At 37.5% G+C, this 22476-nt stretch overlaps 2 protein-coding genes across 12 annotated transcripts in view; both read left to right on the top strand.

The window, feature by feature from the left end:
- Positions 1–93: 93 nt before the first annotated feature.
- Positions 94–5990, top strand: LOC124947367 (dnaJ homolog subfamily A member 1). Of its 4 annotated transcripts, none has more exons than XM_047489446.1 (5): positions 94–254; positions 2401–2594; positions 2706–3003; positions 3083–3422; positions 3529–5990. In XM_047489446.1, exons 2-5 carry the CDS (start codon positions 2463–2465, stop codon positions 3956–3958), a joined length of 1200 nt encoding a protein of 399 aa, XP_047345402.1. In that variant the 5' UTR covers positions 94–254; positions 2401–2462; the 3' UTR covers positions 3959–5990. The 4 variants fall into 4 exon arrangements, with proteins under 4 accessions (XP_047345402.1, XP_047345404.1, XP_047345403.1 ...); XM_047489448.1 differs by having other exon boundaries at positions 105–254; positions 2404–2594; XM_047489447.1 differs by lacking the exon at positions 94–254 and adding an exon at positions 1168–1315.
- A 1095-nt stretch (positions 5991–7085) lies between these two features.
- Positions 7086–22476, top strand: part of LOC124947366 — a 284587-nt gene continuing 269196 nt past the window's right edge. For 5 of the 8 annotated variants that reach the window (XM_047489439.1, XM_047489443.1, XM_047489442.1 and 2 more), the window contains exon 1: positions 7087–11012. In XM_047489439.1, the coding sequence (XP_047345395.1) occupies positions 9454–11012 (1559 nt within the window). In that variant the 5' untranslated portion in view covers positions 7087–9453. Of the gene's footprint in view, positions 11013–22476 lie in introns of all 8 variants that reach the window. The other 3 variants (XM_047489444.1, XM_047489438.1, XM_047489445.1) reach the window with 3 other exon arrangements.

The following is a 22476-nucleotide window of genomic DNA, read 5'->3' as shown; positions in this document are numbered from 1 at the left end:
AATATTATCATAGAAATAGTTTCGTGAAAGACCGCTCGCTTCGTCCTGGCGCTGGTGATTCTATTAAACGACGTTGATTGGCTTTCGGCTAGCAACGTTCATTACTCTTCTAGGAAGTTTCGAGAACGGTTCCGAACCGTAATATTGGTGGGAGAGCTACGCGTTACTACAGTTTCTTTAAATCTATTGCACAGTCGGAGAGGACGTGTTGCACTGCGAGTACGTTTCTACGAACGACTTTTCTGCTGACACAGGTAAGAAAAAGAATACAACGGTATCCTTGTTGAGGATAGCTATAATTTTTTTTTTTTCCGAAAGAATTTCAATCTACAAATTCGATGGATCGATCAGGATAAACATATATTTTTCTTCTCTTCGAAGAAACATTCTCGTGGGGAAGAAAGAAAATAGGGAAATAGATCGAATAATCGAGATTTCTCTTTGCGAATATACATCGTCTTTCGCCTCGCGAAATTGCTTCGTAATGGTTCTCGAACTAGTACTACGAGAGAGAGAGAGAGAGAGAGAGAGAGAGAGAGATAGATAGAGAGAATATAAAAAAATAATTGATCATACGGAGATCGCGTGATACTTTTCTATATACAATATATATAAAAAAAAAATAATAAAATGCCTTAGAAAATGATAAAACATAAGTACGAAAATTTTAATAGTTTTATCGAGCTAAATTCGATAGTAATTCCCTTGGTTGAGCGTGCCTTTTAAGCGCCCTGCGAGTTCAACGAAAAATGGTGGATATTCTTGCGTGAGTCTCTACGTCAAATCAGTATCGAACGAATTTGCGAATCGTCGGTAAGGTTCGTGCATATGACTGATCGCATGCGCGCCTGCGTGTCTCTCTTCATAGGAATCATTATTTTCGTTCGTTTATACGATATGTTTTTATTGAAAAATCGAATTTAACATATATTAAGTAATTTAATATTAAATTCGTATGAATTTCTTATTCTTTTTTCCTCCTTTTATTTAGCGATATAAACTTACAACGCGCTTGTGTGTTTCTTTGTCTCTCTTTTTTTCTCTCTCCCTCTCTCTCTCTCTCTCTCCCTCTTCCCCACTCCTTCCCTTCCTTCTCCCCTCCCTTCCCTCCTCTTCTCTACTCTTCTCTTCTCTTCTCTTCTCTTCTTTTCCACTTTCCTTCCCTGCCCTTCCTTTTCCCTCTCCCTTTTCCTCTTGCCATCAACCTGTCTCTTACTCCTTCTAACTCATTCGTATCGAAGCGCTGCTTCCTTCACGTCGTACGTTGGCTGGTCTATGAAACAAACGTCGAAGGAAAAGGAAGGTTCTGGAAAACGTAAAATCTCTTTTTGTTTCTACCATTAACATTTAAATATATTCATTATTGCGCATTTAACGACGCACATTTTAATTATCTATTCCGCGTTCATTATATTACTTTATTGCACTAGCTTTATTCGGTCGCCATTTTGAAATCAGATTTGTTGGATCGTCCACATGGACAACGTGTAATCGCTAAATATTTCTATTGATAGAAAAGTCATACGTTAGTAGTATTTTCCACCCTTTTTTCTTCTCTCTCTCTCTCTCTTTCTCTTTCTCTTTTCTCTTTTCTTTTTTTTTCCCACGTTTATTTCTACAAATTCACACTTTGTGTTGCCGTCCATTCTGACGTGTCGTCATCGCAACGACGTCAACTCAAACGTGCTATTTCACTTTTTATCTACTTTATCGGATTGCGAAGCCTAGTAATTACGCGAACGGTTTAAATATACTTAGTTTATTGTATATCTCGAAGTGGATCTTGAATTTCGAATTGTTTGTTTGTTAAGGATCAAGTGTATTAATTTCTATTTGTTTAATCATCTTTATACATTCAAATCTTTATTTATTTATTTATTTATTTATTTTTTCTTTTTTTTTTTGTTTTGAAGATAACTCAAGGTTAGAATTTTGGAACCTGTTTGATTTATTTTTATAAAAGTTTTACAAGTTCATAAAGTAAGTTTCCCTTGTTTGAACCTGCTGTTCAAAGTGATCATTATTTAATTATTGTGGGAGTTTGTGAGATTATAAGCTCAAGGTTATCCTGTTGAAATTCTTACATATATCTCTCCATCATTCATTTTAATTTTTTACATACTGATTTTGTATTAATCCACGCTATTAATTAATCGAATCTATTAGTTATACAAATTATCCTTTGAAGTTTAACGTAAATAAAGAATTAAATTCACCTTAACTATTTTTATTAAATGATTATTAAATTGATTCGTAAATGGCAGAATTCATTTTAAATTAATAATCATATCGTATAAGATATGATAATCGTTATAATTTCTTAGAATAGAATTTTTGTGAGAGAAATATATCCAATAAAACATTTGAATCTCATTATATTAATATCTTATTGTTTTCTAGCAGGAACAGTTGTGTAATATTTCACACTTATTGGTCATTATATCGAACTTTATTCAATCAAAATGGTGAAGGAGACTACCTTTTATGATGTCTTGGGCGTTAAGCCCGATTGTTCGCCAGAAGATCTAAAGAAAGCTTACAGAAAACTTGCACTCAAATATCATCCTGATAAAAATCCTAATGAAGGAGAAAGGGTTATTATCTATTTCTTAATACTTTCCTTGAATTTTATGAAAATTATTTAAATTTTATTAAATTTTCCATAGAATAATTTTATGTATGTATTAAAATTAATTATATTTCAGTTTAAACAAATCTCTCAAGCCTATGAAGTTTTATCTAATCCAGAGAAGAAACGCATTTATGATCAAGGTGGTGAACAAGCCTTGAAAGAAGGTGGAATGGGAGGAAATGGTTTCTCATCTCCTATGGATATCTTCGATATGTTCTTTGGTGGAGCCTTTGGTGGGAGAAGTGGTAGAAGGAGGGAACGAAAAGGTCAAGATGTCATACATCAGCTTTCTGTATCATTGGAAGAGCTTTATAATGGGACTGTCCGTAAACTAGCATTACAGAAAAATGTCATTTGTGATAAGTGTGAAGGTAAATTGATTAAAATTATGGTATATTAAATTTATTATATTAATGTTCTTTTAATATTTAATATTTACTTTGCACTTAGGTATCGGAGGTAAAAAAGGTTCTGTAGAACAATGCACATCGTGCCATGGAAGTGGCATGCAGGTACAGATACAACAGTTAGGCCCAGGAATGTTACAACATATGCAAACAATGTGCTCTGAGTGCAAAGGTCAGGGTGAACGGATCAATCCGCGTGATCGTTGTAAGCAATGTTGTGGAAGAAAAACTATAAGAGATAGGAAAATTTTGGAGGTACATGTTGACCCAGGTATGATGGATGGACAGAAAATAGTTTTCAGTGGAGAAGGTGACCAAGAGCCTGAATTAGAAGCGGGCGATATCGTTATTCTTTTGGAAGAAAAAGAACACGAGGTGTTCAAGTAAGTAATTAATCATTGTTTTGATAATAATAATAATAATATTTTAAGCGAAATTTTTCGATTAATTTTAATTTCGTTTAATTTATTTTTAATATTTGAATTTTAGACGATCGCGAAATGATTTAATAATGCGAATGCACATAGAATTAGTGGAAGCACTTTGTGGTTTCCAAAAAGTTATTCGTTCCTTGGATGGTAGAGATTTGGTCATCACCTCTCTTCCTGGTACGGTAACGAAGCATGGTGACGTTAAATGTATCCTAAATGAGGGTATGCCAATTCATAAGGATCCATTCACGCATGGCAAACTTATCATTCAATTTGTTGTGAATTTCCCTAAATCTATTAATCCAACTGTAATTCCAACTCTCGAACAATGTTTACCTATGAGAGAGGAAGTATTAATTCCGGATGGAGCCGAGGAGGTTATCCTTACCGATTTGGACCCTGAACAGGAACACAGGCGGAGAGATCAACGACCAGCGTATGAAGAAGATCAGGGAGGTCCATCACGGGTCCAATGTGCCACGCATTAAATTTAGTTATTCAGATCTTAATAAACATGGCCACTTTCTCATTTCAAACTATTGTCCCATTCGTTCGATTCTGAGTCATACATAATAAAATGAAAAAGAATATACGAATAGACGGATATTAAGAATGAGAGTATCCTTCGACCGCAGTGAAAAAGAAAAATAGAAGAAAAGAAAAAGGGGAAAAAAAAAAAGAAAAGAAAAGAAAAGAAAGAACGTAAAAATAAAAAAGTATTTGAATATAATCGATATTTGCGCATGGCCGTAAGGAGAATAACGTTTATAAAACAACAAATCATGGGTTAATATGGGCGTGTCATCGAGATATATTCAATGTTTTATTTATCCGTCATCCCATAAATATCAAGGCATTGTACATTTTCGTAAACAATGCTAACTCGAATCCGGTAGTAATGCTTACTGTAGGTAATCGCTAATGAAGTATACTTATCACTGAATGGTACGATAAAAGAAAGTAAACAGTAATGATTTAATATAACATCGCATTAAATTAGTCATAAATTAATAAGTAACTTATCGCAAAGTGTTGTAACATTCAACTAAAAAACAATCTTTGAATCTTTTTTCTGCAATCAGACATTTAGTGGCTCTCATTTAGATATCGATAAACGTAATAACATTACGGTCACGTGATGTTGATTACATAAATCAGGGATGGGCAATTTCTATGCTGCGGGCCATATACTACGGTCCTCGCCATTAATCAACCGGTTTCCCTCCCCCCCCTCCATTATTTAAATTCATTTATTCACCACTTTATACTTAAAAACAAAAACTATACAGTTTTATAGGGTAAATATTTGGGGATCGTTTTCCTTTTCGATATTACTGGAACAAGGCAAGTAGGATTTAAAGTCCTCATGTGGACCATTATATAATTGTCCAATCCTGATATAAGTAATTTGTATTGAAGTATATAAAATCCGTACTCTTCGTTTATTGTCATTAATTGTTTAAGATTCATGTCTGTCTCGGTACGAAATAATAAAGTGTCGTCATAGCAAAGTTTATCGCTAGATGCGATAACACATTGAGATGTGGCGTTAGAAAATCACAGAAAACAGCTTACAGTAATAATAATGGGACATTATTCCATATAAATAGTATTTCAATTTATGTGTCTTCGATAAAGCTCGTGATCTAAGAAGAAAGGTAAATAAAAGGTTGCAGAGAGAGAGAGAGAGAGAGAGAGAAAAAAAACAATGAATCACGTTCCTGTATGTATGGACAAATGCGCGTATCGTAAAACTTCATTTGTGTAATTTCGTGACATTGTTTCTAATATCTTATATTTATAAGAATAATCAATACTTTGACACAGAAGATCCGAGATGTTTTTTTTTTTTCGATGGATATTAAAATACAATTGGTTTTAAAAGGCGTGTCAAGATTTTTGACTCCTTGATATATCGTATTGTAATTATCTAAATCTTTTATTCACATCTATTAAGTTTATAAATATAATTAGAGAGAGAAAGAGTGAGAGTGAGAGAGAGAGAGAGAGAGAGAGAAAGAAATGTGCGGAAATGACGTATATATTTGTATAATTTAAAAATTGACGTGCGCGCTTTATGTCACCAATTTTATTACGGAGAGAAATAAAAGTTGCAGACAAATTTTTTTTTTTTTTCGATTATTGTATCGTAATATCGACGATATCGAACGGAAGGAAAAAAAAAAGTAAAGATATAAAAAATTGGTCGACTATCTTTGTTCAATCGCATAGCGATTTTTGCTATATACATTGTCATTTCCGCAATAAACATAATCAATGAAGCTAATTCGTACCATATGTTGAAATACAATTTAAATACATTCGCGTAAATTTATATGACACGTAAAAGTATTTATCACTTCACTGTCGTATACTACAGTAAGCTATAACTATAAAGATTTGCAAATAAATAGTCGCATATTTCTTGTAATCTTATTTATTATAGACAAATTGGTGATTAGTCATTTTTTGAGGCATCTGAATAAATTGGACGAAGCATAACGTATAATAAGTAACAAATTCGTTTGCGTTTGCTACATTCTTTACCTAAATTTCCTTAAACCTTTTGAGACATTTTAAGTGAATTGTATATAAGAAGAAAAAATTGTTTTCAATGTACGTAATTTTCAATCATACAATAATAATAATAATAATAATAATAATGATAATGATAATGATAATAATAATAATAATAATAATAATAATAATAATAATAATAATAATGCACTAGATAATTCGCGTTCGAATTTTAGCGGTACGTATCACGTGGTGTCGAAATGATATGGTAGTTCGAAGATGCATGAAGAGGAGCATAGATGGCGACGTAATCGCGGGTCAACGTTTTTACGATGTATCGTAAGATTGGAGCAAGCGGCCGCCAAGAGGCAGCCGCCGAGATGCCGCAAAGGTTTCTGGGTATGCGGAGGGAGCCATATTTTTTCAATATCAGTTACGCGAAAACAGCGTACGTATAGCATCCGCGGAATGGAATCACGATTGTCGCCTTGCTCCGAGAGCGCGTCCCTTGGTGAAAAGTGATAAGGAGGGTTGGTCGACGACGAACAAACGTCAAGGACGATTCCATACCGACTGTGATATCTATATCTATATATCTATCTATCTATCTATCTATATATATATATATACACACACATATATATATGTATATGTATGAAATATATATACAAGTGTGTAGATATATCCCATGTATCGTGACCGGATCGAAGTAGAAGGAAGAAACATAAAATGGCAACGTAACAACGTGAGAGGGAAAGATATAAAAAAGAGAGAAAAAGAAAAAAAAAAGAAAAAGGAAAGGGAGAGAAACACGCAAGCACGCGATCGAGAAGTAAGATAGAAATAAGGTAGAAAAGGGTAGGAAGTAAAATCGAGGAGTGTTGCTGCTGCTATAGCCGCGCGCAGGTGTTCTCGAATCCGTGGAAGAAGAGGGTTAGTTAAGTTAACCCGAGGCTCTCGTGGTAGCGCGCTCGCGGTGGTAGTGGTGGTAAAATAGTGGCGGTGGTGGAACCGGGTGGTATTGGTGGTGGTGGTTCGTAGTGCCGGTGGTGGAAGTGAAGGAGGAGAAGAAAGACGAGGAGGAGGAAGAGAAGGAGGAGGAGGAGGAGGAGGAGGAGGAAGAAGAGAAGGAGAAAAAGGAGGAGGAGGAGAAGGAGGAAGAGGAGGTGGTGGTGGTGGTGGTGGTGGTGGTGGTGCTGCCGCTGCTCCGCTGCTGCTGCTGCGACAATGACACAGCGTCATAACACGATGTTCGTCCGGCCGTGCGATTTAACGTAAAACAAGCGGCGTTCTGTGTTCATCGAGAACCTGCCTTCCTTTTCTCTCTCTCTCTCTCCCCCCCCACACACCACCCTGCCGACCCGACCCGCCCCACCTCGTCCCGTCTCCCCGTTCTGCTTACCAGCGAGCGATCAAGCGAGCGAGCGAGCGTTCTATGTGGAGTCGCGCGAGGGAATGATCTACGTCGTTTCGTGTACGCTGACGTGGAAGGGATAAGAGAGGAAGAGTGAGTGAGAGAGAGAGAGAGAGAGAGTAAGGAGGAGAAGGAGAAAGAAGAGGAGGAGGAGGAGGAGGAGGATCGGTGGAAGAAGGGAGACAAGGAGCGAGGAAGAAGCAGAAGAAGAAGAAGAAGAGGGGAGAGCCTCCTTTCTCGATGCGGAGAGCGGTTTCTCTCGTTTCCCGTGACAGTGGGCCACGATGACACGAACGAGTGTCGTTCGTTCGTTGGACGAGTAGTAGCAGCAGTAGCATTAACAGCAGCAGCAACAGCAGCAGCAGCAGCAGCAGCAGCAGCAGTAGTAGTAGTAGTTGTGTAGTAATAATAGCAGTAGCAGAAGCAGTAATAAGAGCAAGAGCAACGGCAGCAATAGTAACAGCGACGACATTAATAGTATTAGTAATAGTACCAGTAATAATAATAACTGTAGTGTGACCAGTTGTGTTAAGTGGTCGGCCTGTGTGTTAAACGGTACGATATCATAAAGCCGGCTTCGCTACTAATAGTTCGATTCGAAGGTTGCCAGTTATAGTTTCTTTGGAAGAGAGTGATATTATACTTGTATATTCGGATATATACATACATATATATATATATATATACATATATATATATATATAGATATATAGATATATAGATACATAACACACACATATACACATACACATATACATACACATACACATATACATATAGTTAGACGCACGCGTCTGTCAGTACGAAGAGGCGTCCTTCACGATCGAGGTCGCTACGATCGGTCGTGTCGTGTCTGTTCGTTCATCGCCGGTCATCGATATCAAGGCAAGATCGCGCGCTTTCATTCGACGAGAAAAAGAGAGAAAGACACACATAGTGAGTCGAGAGACGATACGCCACACGGCCTTGGGAACCGGCCGAGGCGTAGTAGTTTCTCTCTCGCGCGCGCGTCTTTTCGCAGCAGCGTACGCAAGCTCGTCATTTACCGGCAGAGAGTGAGTGAGAGAGCGAGCGAGCGAGAGAGAGAGAGAGAGAGAGAGAGAGAGAGAGAGTGAGAGAGAGAGTGATAAAGGGAGCGTGCGCGCGTCCTAGCCGGCACAGCTACTACAGCGTTTAGCTTATATTAGATGAGGTGACATGGAAATTTCTATCGTCTTCTCTTCGTCTTCTTCGTTTGACGCGATGCGCGAGTGTCCGTCGTTATATTTCGAATTGTGGTCGATCGATCGACTAAATCCAAAATCGTCAATGGATTTCTTATGAACAAGTAAACAAGTGTTAAAAAGGGAAGAACACGTTACGACATCACGACTTTGATTGACGTATCTAATGTAAGAGAAAAAATAGGATAGAGAGACAGAAAGAGAGAGAGAGAGAGAGAGAGAGGGAGGGAGAGAGAGAGAGCGAGAGAGAGAGAAAGAAGAAAAAGTTAGCACGCGTGTGTGTTCGTGCAAGTGCGATCGCGTTGTAATCCTACAAAGCTAATATCAAATCGATCGTCCTGGATATCGTCGTGTGGACCGGTAACTCTTCCGCCGAGGATGTCGTGCTACGACAACGGCCGCTCCGATAGCACGAGCAGCAGCAGCAGCAGCAGCAGCGGCAGCGGCAGCAGCAGCAGCAGCAGCAGCAGCGGCAGCAGCGGCAGCAGCAGCAGTAGCAGTGATAACGGTAACACTGGCAGTAGCAGCGGTGGCAGTGGCACCAGTGGTAATAACAGCAAGAACAGTAGTAACACCAGCAGAAGCAGCGACAGCAATAGCAAGAAAAATAATAGCGAAAAGAGTAAGAGACTCGTGACGTGGAAGAAAAACGAAGTGGATAGTATCGTTACTCTTTGGGTGCCGGTCGTAAAGGCGTGATCGTTTCTTTTTCGACGGAGGATGCGTCAGAGCGACAACAACGGCAACCTGCTGGTGGTATCTAAACGTAGGCGTGCGCCGTGCGTTCCAGTGATGTCGGGGTTCCTTGCAGCGCTGCTGGACCTGGACCATGGCCGGCAAGCCTGAGCAGCAGCCGTCCACGCACCCTGCTCCCCCGAACCACGATCATCATCATCATCATCAACAGAAACAGCAACAACAACAACAACAACAACAGCAGCTTCAGCTTCAGCAACAGCACCCGCAATATCAGCAACAACAGCAGCAACATCCTCAAAATCCGCAGCATCAACAGCAACAAAACAACAATAATAACAACGGCGGTGGTGGCAGTGTTCTGGTCTACGTTTCGGGGGAGAACTTTGCTTACGCCACGGCGGTGGGTGGTCAAAATGCCGCCGCCACAGCCGCCGCCACGGCCGTCGCGACGACCACGGCCGGCTATCGGCTATCATCGCCGAGGCATCAGCCGGCGACGGCTTACGTTGCCGGTGGTGTCATTCCGACACAACTTCCGACGGCGGCTTCTTGCTTTCCCGCCAAAACCGCCAACTCGGCTGCCGCCGCCGTCGCCGCCGCCGCCGCTACCGTCGCCGCCACCACCAGCACCACTGCTATCACCACCACCACTACCATCACTACCACCACCACTACCACCGTCGTTGCCGTCGATCGTACTCGGGCGAATTTGAAAAGGTCTAATGATCATCATGCCGTTTCGGTAACGACGACAACCACGTCTGCGATAACGACAACAGGAAACACGGCAACGACGACAGTAGTAGCGTCGAGCGATGCTCGAAGGGATCAGTCGAGGTCGTCGAACGACGAGGAGGATGATTACGTCGGTGGTATCGTCTACGGAAGGACTCAAGTCGTCGCTGGTAGAATTCTGGGCAATGAGTATTCCCAGGACGCCGGTAGACGAGCTAGCAAGGACGATACGAGCCTTAAGATGTACCCTTCCCATCGTTACAACAACGTAGCAAACAGCAACGTCGTTGCTGGTGCTTCTGCTGCCGTTGTTGTCGGTTCTGGTGGTAACGCTGTTAATAGGATTGGCTTGCTTGAGAGCAATGAGGCTCGAGTGACGCGTTTTGTGCGACAACAGACGAACGACGTCGGTGTTGTCGACAGAAGAGACGATAAAGTTAGGCAACAGCAACAGCAACAACAGGATGGATATGACAGGCAGACCGGGTCTTCCTTGTCCGGTGATTCGGTGAGGTCAGATATCGGTGAATCATCGACGTACAGCAGCCTCAGCAGTCCGGAAAGTCAGAGTCAAACGTCCTCGCACGACGGCTCGAACAACGTGACGATGAATGGTGCGGTAGGAGATGGTGCTTGTAGTAGTGCTAGTAGTGCTTCTTCTGGTGCGGGTGGTGCAAGTGGTGCGTGCGTGCAGCAGCAACAACAACAACAACAACAACAACAACAGCAATCAACGCGATCATCCTCAACGACGAGGCTCGCGGTTGCGAACAGCAACAACAACGAGAACGGTGCTAACGCGCAGCACAATGTTGTGCTCACGATGAACGGTAATGCGGTGCTCGCGCAACAACACCAGCAGCAGCAACAGCAGCAGCAGCAGCAGCAGCACTCTGTCACGGTGCCACGTGGATGGAAGAGGATATGCGCCAACGGAGTCATCATTTATATCAGGTCAGTGATTTCTTTTTCTTCTTTCTTTTTGTCTTTTCTTTTTTTTCTTTTTTCCTTTTATATTTTCTTCTTTTTTTTTTTGTTTTTTGTTTTTGTCTCATAGTCCTTCCGCGAGTCTCTATTACGTAGTCGCTCACGTTGAGTCATCCCAAATCTTTTCCTTTCGAATGTTACGAACGTGAAAGAGTGCTAAGGGGGAACCGTCCTTCTTGTTGAGAGTAAAAAGCATATGTACGGGGGCAGGTCTCGTCGCTCAAACGGGTTTATCCAGAATCGTTTCAGCCGGCTCTAAAAAAAAGGTTTCCTCGAGCGTCTCCTTTCCTCTCCTTCCTTTTCATCCCTTATACCTCTTCTCCCCTCTTCTTGCTTCCCTTTGTAGTCCTTTTCACCGTCGACCTGAAAAACATGAATTTTCTGCGAGTGACGGACGAAGGATAGTTTCTCTCTCTCTCTCTCTCTCTCTCTCTCTCTCTTTCTCTCTCTCTCTCTTTTTCGCTCTCTTTTTCTTTTTCGCGCGCGCGCGCCCTTACCCTTCCTATAAGAACTAAAGAACGAGAAGGCGTCTTCCTTTCGAAACCTCATTGTACTTTTATAGTTTCTTTTCGAGAAGATCCATTCGGGGGATGTTTTTGACTCTTTCGTGCCGTTTCCACGGCCACGTTTCCTTTCATCGGGATAACACGCACGTTCTACGCCATTCGTGTGAAGAAGTAGTCTCTTCTCTCCTCTCAATCTCTCTCTTTCTCTCTCTCTTTCTCTCTCTCTCTTTCTCTCTCTCTGGCACGTTTCTTAGCCGTCTTTTTTCGGACGAACGTGAGTTTCATAAATTAAAATAAATATAGTGAGAGGCGCGAAGGAGGCATAGGAAGAAGATGGGGATGAGAAGGTGGTAAGGAGTGAGAAGGGAGAACTTTCGGAAGACGATAAACTCAACGTTTCGCATACCATCGGGTATCTTTGATGAAGAGAAAGTCGTAGAAAAGTTGACGAAGAGAAAGTTATAGATCGAATTCTTCTACTCGTATGCATATATACATATATACATAAGTATGTATGTACATATATATTATACGTAATTCGTATAGAAATCTTCTTTCTCTTTCTTTTTCTTTTTTCTTTTTTTTCCCCCTTTTTTGTATTGCCGAGGTTACGCCGAGAAAAATGATATATCTTACGAAGGAAACAAGATGTAGCTATTTGTAATATATTAAAAAAAAAAAAGAAAAAAAAAAAATGTCGCGCTTTATCGTAATTTGATAAATTTGCGTGTTGCATCTATCGTTCTCTTGAAGAGAATAAAGTGCTTGTAGACGAAAAATACTTCCTTCTCTTTTTTTTTTTCCTATCTTTCGGCAAATCTTTTCCGATGCGGAATGATTTGCGAAAACGTCATTGAAGCTTCATGTAGGAACGACAAACGCGTAATACGATTTTGCACGGATCACGTGGGATCAACCACAGGGAAGGAGGGCCCTATCCATTTTCTTTTGTATATAAGAAAGAAACCAGTAGGTATATATATATATATATACATATACATATCTTTTTTCTTTTTGCTTTTCTTTTCTGAGGTTCCACGAAACAGCAAAGGGCAACGTCTCGTGGCCAGCGCTCGTAATCGAGGACCGACCAGTCTGACCTGGCCCGTCTGAAAACCTCGTTAAAACGATCCTTTCCGGACTCTCACTCTCTCTCTCTCTCTCTCTCTCTCTCTCTCTCTCTCTCTCTCTCTCTCTCTTTCTCTTTCTCTTTCTCTTTCTTTCTCTCTGTTAGAAGTCACGGTTTAAATGACGTTTAAAGGGCCCCGTGCAAACAATGCTCGCCCTCGTAACACAGACTGACCCGGTCTCGTATGGTCAAGCGTCTATTTTCTCGCTGAATCAACGAAACGTTTTTCCTTTTTTTTTCGTCGGTTTTTTTCGTTTTGTTCTCTTCCTTTGCTCTTTTTCTTATTTTTTTTTTTTTTTTTTTTTTTTTTTTTTATATATATATATGTGCGTATGCGTGTGCTCGGACGTGTAGATATATATATATATATATATATATATGTATATGTAGGTCTCGTTTTACACCAAATCTGGTCACCAGTTCGACTTATTGTCAATTGTCAGTTTTCCAGGTCAACGTTACGCTTGAATTTTCATGTTTCCTTCAAAGATTATAGTAGACTTTTACAATGTTCTTACGAATTCTTTCGTAAAAATCTTTCTTTCCCGTTATAGAAACGTATAGACATATGTTACATACATACATATATACATATATGCACGCAATATATCTTATTCATCGTAATACGATCTCTCTCGTTGGTTCGATGTAATCGATTCCATATCAACGAATTCGTAATCGAATATGGATCGAAGATGCACCGAATCACATCCAGACCCGTGTCCCGTTGTTTATTGGTGATGACCCCGCGGAAGGGAATTTGCCGAAAGACAAATCGGAGCGCAACTACGAAAAAAAAAAAAAACAAAGAAAAGAAAAGAAGAAAAATGAACGATCTCTCTTACATGCACTACGAGGATCTCGAATAATCGGCCATTCGAATCTTCGAATTTCGATGTAGGTACGCAAAATTCATTCGTGTGTGGCTTTGGTCGGCGATTTGTCGTAAGATTATCGATCGTCATCGATCCTATCGAAAATGGGGAGGAATATCGATGTGGTTTCTCTCTCTCTCTCTCTCTCTCTCTCTCTCTCCCTCCCCAACCCCTATCTTTCTTTCTCTCTCTTTTGAACGGACTCGTGGACAGGAAGCGTCGGAATGGTCGGAAGGAAGGGAAAGGAATTTGGTCGAACCGCGTTGTTCGTGCGATCATTGATTTACGATGGTACGTCGTAAATACCAAGGGTGATGTACGACCATGACCATACTCCTCCACCTCTCCCCTATCTCTCATCCCCCGTTGTCCCTTTCCTTTTCACTCTTTCCACGCGCAGCTTCTTCCTTCTTCCTTCGTTGTCGAACGCCACTAACGTTCCTTTCACGGACCTTCTTCCTTGATTTATAATACCTATAGGCTCCTTGTCTCTTCTCTTACATACCTCCCTGCCTTTACGGACTGCGGAGGCTATCAAAGTAATTCCTTCGGATGTCGCCTCAGAATTTCTTCGAATTCCGCTTCTCTCGCACGCTATTATCTATCTTTTTCTCTTTATATATGTATATCGCTTTTTCCTCTCTCTCTCTCTCTCTCTCTCTCTCTCTCTCTCTCTCTTCCTTTCTCACAATTGTTTCTTTTCTTTCTTTCATTTTTTTTATTACGACAATAACAACAACAACAACAACAACAACAACAACAATCGCTATGCGATGACGTTTACGCATAGCGACTCTTTCATTTTTATTTTTATTTTTATTTTTATTTTTATTTTTATTTTTATTTTGTTTGTTTGTCTGTTTGTTTTTGTTTAGAAAAATGTTTTTTTGACCTATGACACTGTCTTGTGCCATCTATGTCATTGTCTATTCACTCCAGTTAATAATATATACACAAATCATAGAGATTTTATTTTTATTTATTATATGTATGTATATATATATATATCTTAGTTATGAATCATTGAATAACAACAAGTTCCACTTTTAATCAATAATTTATTCTCTTCACTTTCCATTTTGTGAAATTAATCGTTTTGGCTCCTGACTAAGTTATAATTCGGAATTGTTTGCTCATCAATACGATAACGTATAAAATAGTAAATTGAAACCGTCAAAAGATACATAATATAAAATACAGCGAACTCTGGTATATAATACGGTTTCATATAACACGATGATGCAAGAAATGATGACAAGTGTTCTAATAACATCTCATATACATATGTACATTAACGTGCAATTTTATAATACAAACAAATGCATACGTAAATCCATATTTTTATAAATTCTATCAACTGGTATAACGTGGAACATTTGTCGTTAATTATTAATACAATTGGATACAACGAGACATATAATAATATGCCATTAGATATTTGATTTTTACAATTTTTACGAGCAACGTTGTATTTCTATTTCTTATTCTTTTTCTTTTCTTTTATTTTTTTGCTTTTTCTTTCTTTTCTCTCTACCTTCCTCCCTCCCTGTCTCCCTCCCTCTCTCCCTCTCTCCCTCCCTCTCTCTCTCTCTCTCTCTCTCTCTTTCTCTCTCGATCGTGCATTAGAAGTATAAACGTGTACGAATGTATGCGTTTAACGCGCATGAACCAAACTGAATAATCGGAGCGCATTGTATAATGAGATCGCAAATAGGTCATGCAATTAAGCATGCGTACGCGTGGAATACGGCGTGCCGCGCCGGCGAGCACGTGCGAGCGGAAGGTTAAAACGCGGCATCGGCCGCAATTTCTAACGAATGTACGAGCGTGCGCCGCTCACGGTTGGTTACGCGCTTTCTGTCGCTTTCATCGTTTGGCGGTTCCTCTACCAGTCTAACGTAACATTTTCTCTCTCTCTCTCTCTCTCTCTCTCTCTCTCTCTCTCTCTATTTCTCTGTCTCTTTCTCTCTCTCTCTTTCTTTCTTTCTATCTCATTTACAAATACTCTCTCCCTCTCTCATATACACACACACACATTCTACACTCTCTCTTTCTCTCACAAATGCACACTCTCTCACACACACACACACACACACACATTCCCACACTCTCTCTCTCTCATTCCTATTTCTCTGCCCGCTTCACTCCCCCCTCCTCTCTCACCCCCTCTCCCCCCTCTCTCTCACACACACATACACACAAACACTGTTTTTTTCTCTTCCCCCATCCCACTCCATTTCATACCTCCATCCTCACTCCTTTTTTTTTCTTGTTGCTCAACATCGAATCGATAGGCATGGTTAATTAATGTTACGAAAAAAAAAAAAAAAAAAAAAAAAAAAAAAAAAAAAAAAAAAAGATAAAGAAAAAGAAAGAAAAAAGAAGCGAATGGAAACGAAATGAAATCGACTAGGTTTTAAATATTTAGAGTTCGATCGGGGATTAGAGAGATTTATTCAAATATATTATACCAGGTGTTTTTATATTGTGATATAGAGGAAACTATAGATCACTATGTCGTAGATGGTAGAAGGAAGATATGAGATAAGTGTGATGTATGTATGCGAATATCCTCCGTTTGTTTTCCCTCGGCAAAAGAGCATGAGCAGACGTTTACGCGCGTGGTTTTGCCATTTATTCATTCATTCATTCATTCATTCATTCATTCATTCATTCATTCATTCATTCATTCATTAATTCATTCATATATATTTATATATACACTTATATAATGGATACTTAATTAAATATTAATGATGTATATTTGTGTCCGATATATTAATTTTTTTACATAATATAAAAAATGTTTTGCCTTAATTAATTACTTTATTATATAATTTAAAGCTTTAATAAGTATAATTATAAGTTTTTATGAGAGATTTATTTGTTTTTTATTTATTGGATCAATATTTTCCAACATTTTCTATCATATTTTAGATAAATAATCGGTATTTATAAATGAAATATTGATACGTAATATAAATGATGGGTATTATTATATCGATTAATAAAAAAAAAAAAAAAAAAAAAAAAAAAAAAAAAAAAGAAAGAAAAAAAAGAAAAAAGAAACTGTCAATATTTTAATTAAAATATTTTATAAATTTAATGATTCGTCAGTATCTTTATAAATAGACGAACAGTATTTATAATAAACTCAGACTAAACCCAGACGCTACCCTGATGCAACAACCCTGACGTAATCCTGACGCTTCATTATTTATACCGATCATATATATATATATTAGATATTGAAATTTTTATATATCATTATATATTTTACTGCTAATCAAAATATTTATATATATTGACCATACATTTTACAAAGTATTTATCATTAATTAATAAAGATATTGATCCAATCAATAGAAATGTGTATCTAATGACCGAATAATATTATACAATATTCGCACGTTAAATATTTGATCAAAATATTTGATTAAGATTATATTACATATATATATATATATATATACATATATATATATGTATATATATATATATATGTAATATATATATATATATATATATGTAACATTATTTTTATTACTTGTGCTATTTGCATTAGATATTGAAATTTTATCAGTCATCAATAATTTAATTATACATGTATAATTAAATTATTCATCGGTTTTAACATTACTAATCAATAATTCAAATCACATATAATTCAATTATTTATCGATATTAACAATAATAAATCAATGAAAAGGGATTTTATAATATCCTTTTCCTTATCTTCTTTTTTTTCTTTGTCCTTTTCTTTTTTGACCATTCGAAATTGTATTATAGTATTTATGATACGACGAGGTAAAATTAAGGTTAGGATAGTTGAAACTGTGGGTGCTGGTGTTGTCCGTGGATGCGGGAGGACGATAGGAGGAGGAGGAGGAGGAGGAGGGAGGTGTCGTTCAACAGTAAGAGGAGTAAGAGTAGTAGGAGTTGAAGCAGGAGAGGAGGGATGGAGGGAAGGGGAGTAGAGGGTTGGTGGGGAGGGGCAGTGGGGAGGGAGGGAGGGAGGTAGAGGGTCAGAGTACAGTAGAATGAGCGATAGTTGCGCAATCCTGCCTCCATCGTTGTCGAGCAGCGATTACGCAAACGTGATAATTAATTGCCAGTGTTCTCTGTTTAATGACTCGTCAAGTCGTTTGCTAAACACGCCAAATCGCCGCGACGTCACGAAAATCGCTATACAGGTGCATCGTTGCATGTCGGTGCTGTTAATTCCACGACGTTGGACGTTACATAATCTCGCGATTTCAAGTGTTTTTCGTTATTTCTCTCTCTCTCTCTCTCTCTCTCTCTCTCTCTCTCTCTCTCTCTCTCTCTCTCTCTCTCTCTCTTTCTCTCACCTTCCCCTCTCTGTTCTATTCTATTCTATTCTATTGTATTTTACTCTATCCCATTCTATTCTATTTTTCTCTTTCATATAGGTTTTTCATCGATCCTGGAAATATGTATTGTTTAAGCGTCGAACGTCGTCCCGATACTCGAATTGCCCTGTCCGTTCTCTCTTTCTCTCTCTCTCTCTCTCTCTCTCTCTCTTTTTTTTCTTTTTTTCCTTTTTTTTTTTTTCCTTTTTTTTCCCCTCCAGGACCACCACCAAGGCTGACCTAAAAACTCTCTCTTACCTTTCTTTTATCCGATCTCTCTATAACGTCAAGTAAACCGAACGAACAATAAACGAAATCCTCTTCTGTCTGTTATGAAAATATGACGCGTATATAGACATCTGAGAATGTCGATGACGGGTGTAGGATAAATAAGCTCGACCCGAATAATCTCGCGTTATTTTTAGATCGTATCGATCTTAAACGAATGAAATATTTTCCAACGATAATCGACGGTATATAATTCCTTATTTCACCGACAATTCACGTTAACTGTTCTTAATCGATCCTAAGTTGTATTGTATGTATACATATGTGTACATATGTATTGTACATAATATACGTAACATGTCGGTTGGCGTAACGGCTAGAATCGTCTCTTACGAAACCGGATGGATGGATATTCAGGTTCAGATTCGGGTTTGAATACTTGCAAAAGGGATTTATGATTGTTGGTATGCATATATATATATATATATATATATATATATATACATAACATATACTCTTTTATAAAGGATATTTCATTCTAATTCTAATTTCTCCAACTGGTTGGTTTTCTTTTCTGTTCTTTTTCCTTTCTTTTTTTTTTTCTTTTCTTTTTTTTTCCCCCTTCTTTTTTCAAGTTCATTGTAATTTTTTAAAGTATTTTTCGACCATTGAAAAAATAAAAATACATATTTATATATGTATATCGTCTACGTATCCAATTATACAATATGAATTAATGAATATGAATCTTTGTATTGTACTTATAACAATAAATGAATCAGAGATATGATGAGTATGAATTAAGTATTCGGAAAAAAAAAAAAAAGAAAAAAAAAGAAAAAAAAAAGAAAAAGAAAGTGATAAGAAAATTGCCCAATGATGAGAAAATGAGATATGATTTTGTGGCCAGAGTCAATCTAGCAGAAGGGACACACAAGCTAAGGTACATTTTGGTTACCAACGAGAAATTGTCTCGGGAAGGTCTGAGATAAAGTCGGATTCGAATAAAATTTTTGTTTATTTTCGAATATATGCTCTAGAAGGGCAGCCTTGTTATACAGGGCCGAGGAAAACAGAAATATTTGACGATCGATCTTAAAGAAACCTAGGACGTCACGTTATCTCTTTTCCACTTTCGTTTCTTACCTTATAATTTTCTTTGTCTATTTATCTTTATATATAGATATATGTATATATAATGGGTTGTTCGGAAAGTAATTTCGTTTTTATTTTTTTTTTTTTTTTTGTGAAAATGAAAGACAATTTTCGTATAATGAACAAATATTTTATTAAATTATATATTGGCCATTCTGGTACAATACCTTTCGCCATCTTTCTGGTAGTAGCATGATTCCATGCTCATAAAATTGTTGGTCTTTGCTGGCAAAAAACTGATCGTGGTGGTTTTTGACCTCCTCATTTGAAGTGAAGGATTTATCGTCTAAAAAATTTTGCAGTGACCGGAACAAATAATAATCCGAAGGTGCCAGATCTGGAGAATATGGTGGGTGTGGCATTGTATCCCATTCAAGCTGTAAAAGCTTTTGGCGAGTGACCAAACTTGTATGAGGTCTCGCATTATCTTGGAGGAACACTACACCTTTTCTGTTGATTAATTCTGGCCTTTTCTGTTTGAAGTGCATCATTCAATTTGTCCAGCTGATGACAGTAGACTTTCGAATTAATTGTTGTGTTATCCGGTAAAATCTCAAAAAAGAAAAACGATTCCTTTAAAATCCCACCAAACAGACATCCTTTTTTTGATGGATATTTGCTTTGGAAATGCTTTGAGCCGGTTCATCTTTTTTGCTCCATGATCTCTTGCGTTTGACATTGTTATATACAACCCATTTTTCGTCCCCAATAATGATGCGCTTCAAAAATGGATCATTTTCGTGACGTTTGAGAAACGAATCACAGACGTCAACGCGACGAAATAAATTTCTCTCCGTGAGAACATGGGGAATCTATATATCGAGCTTCGAGGTTAAACCCAGGCCTTTCAAGTGGTCATAAACAATTGAATTTGATAAATTTAACCTCTCACCGATCTCACGTGTTGTTATTTGCCGGTTTGCATTAACTAATGCCTTTATCGTGTCTTTATCAGCTTCAACCGGCCACGTTCAGAACGTGGTGCATCTTCGATATCAAAATTGCCGGATCGAAATTTTGCAAATCAGTTCTGGCACTGGCGTACTGTTAACACATCGATTAATTTTTTTCTGGCTTGAACAGCATTTTTACCTTTTCTATAGTAAAATAGTAAAATATGACGAAGATGCTGTTTATTGCTCTTCATATTTAAAAGGGCACCAACCAAAAATTACTGCGTAAAATCAATTGGACTTTTTTACACACAAGCCTTACTATATCAGCTCTCAAAACATATAATGATTATGCGACTTAAGTGTGAAGTTGGGTGCAAAAAAATACAATTAAATTCTCTGTCGTGTAAAAACGAAATTATTTTCCGAACAACCCAATATATATATATATATATATATTTATATATATATTTTTTGTTGATGAGAAAAGATTATTTTAAACTTTACTATTTACATATCATCTTTTATCCACGAACGGATACCTACGTAAATCTTCCTTCTATTCGCTGTTTGAAAGTGGAGAGGGATACTGACAGAGGTCGAGTCGGTCATGTCGATGGAAATTCCCGCGACTCGCGATTTCAGCACAATCTGCAAGCCGTTCTTCGTGTGCGTCTTCTAATCCGAGACGCGCGGTAAGAAGGACGGAACTCAATTCAGACTAATCTGACTCTGGCCGTTTCTATCTTCGATTCTGAGGGCTTCTTTTTATCAAATTTGTTTCTTTTTTTTTTTTTTTCTTTTTTTTTTTTTTTTTTTTTTCTCTCTCTCTTACGGAGTATCGATCGTTCTACGGATTTAGAGAAAAGTTTAATGTCACCAAGGAGTAATAATATGATCAAAAGCGATATAATTGAATAAATATTTAATTAATCGTATTGTAATTAATTTACGATTTTTTTTTTTTTTTTTTTTTTTTTTTTTTTTTTTTTTTTTTTTTTTTTCATATAACTTTTTCAAAGCTTAGTAAAAAGTATTTTCAATATCGATCGTAAAAATGAAAATGAAAAGAGATAAGAGAATAGTACGATTTTTGTAATAATAGTAAATTAATAGTACGACGTCCGGAAGGAATATATAATGGATTAATTCTTTGCACTCCCAAACGACATACGCTCAAACGTTCGTCAATATATACAAAGATTATATAAGTATATATAAGGTTACATATATATATATATATATGTATATATATATATATGTCTAATAAATTTTACTTAACATATATCTATATCTAATATTTACTATTTTCTTAAATTATAGAATTGGACATATATTAGATGTATATATTGCTGTATGTCATATGGCAACCAATCAAATTATGACTAAGTAAAGTGAAATGTAAACGAGAACGTGTGTATGATATACCATAAATTAATATAACGATCTTCATCAGTTAATTTCGACGTTACATTAATAATTATTAATGAGAATCGAAAAAATTACCTAGCTGACGATTAATATAATATAAGGCTTAACGATTGATATAACTAGATATCGATTATGCGCTTCGATAATTTATTTGAAATTTTTCGCATAGTTCGAGGATTATCGTAACGCAATCCGCGCGAGGACGTATTATTATTGTTCATGAATTCCATGAATGTTTCTTAATCATCTTACTAGGAAATGGAATTCGAACGATAACCATCGATATCGATTCGATCGAATTAATTGAATTTATAGTGGTCCATAAAATTAAAACTGTGTTCGGACGTCGGTGATCGTGCATCCAGCATACACATTCGACGGTATGTATTTTTGTCGAGGCCTTGAGTCACTTTAGAGGCATTCTCTATTGAGTAATGGGCTAATTATAGTTTTCACTTGTTCAGAAACTTCTCTTGCCTGGTTGGCATCGATCGCGGGAGACCGAACGAACAGATTTCTCCGTGGAAAGCGAATTTGATTAATTTTATATATTTCCCGCATGAGATAGCTCGTCGTTTACCTATCGTTTCATTTCTATCTAATCAATTTCTCTTTAGTTTAAACCTATTAATTTACATGGATACCGTTACTCATCTTAATTATATATGTACACACACACACACACACATATATATATATATATATATATATATATATATATATATTATATCTGCACGATCGCAGCGAAATGTTACTTCTTTTTTTGCTCGTTAACGTCAACTTCATACTCAACGTTGATTCCTTCCTATCTATTTATTTATTAGTTTATTTTTATTTCTTCCCT

This window comes from Vespa velutina, chromosome 2 (genome assembly GCF_912470025.1).
Source record: "Vespa velutina chromosome 2, iVesVel2.1, whole genome shotgun sequence".
NCBI lineage: Eukaryota > Metazoa > Arthropoda > Insecta > Hymenoptera > Vespidae > Vespa > Vespa velutina.
This window is presented reverse-complemented; position numbering and strand designations above follow the sequence as displayed.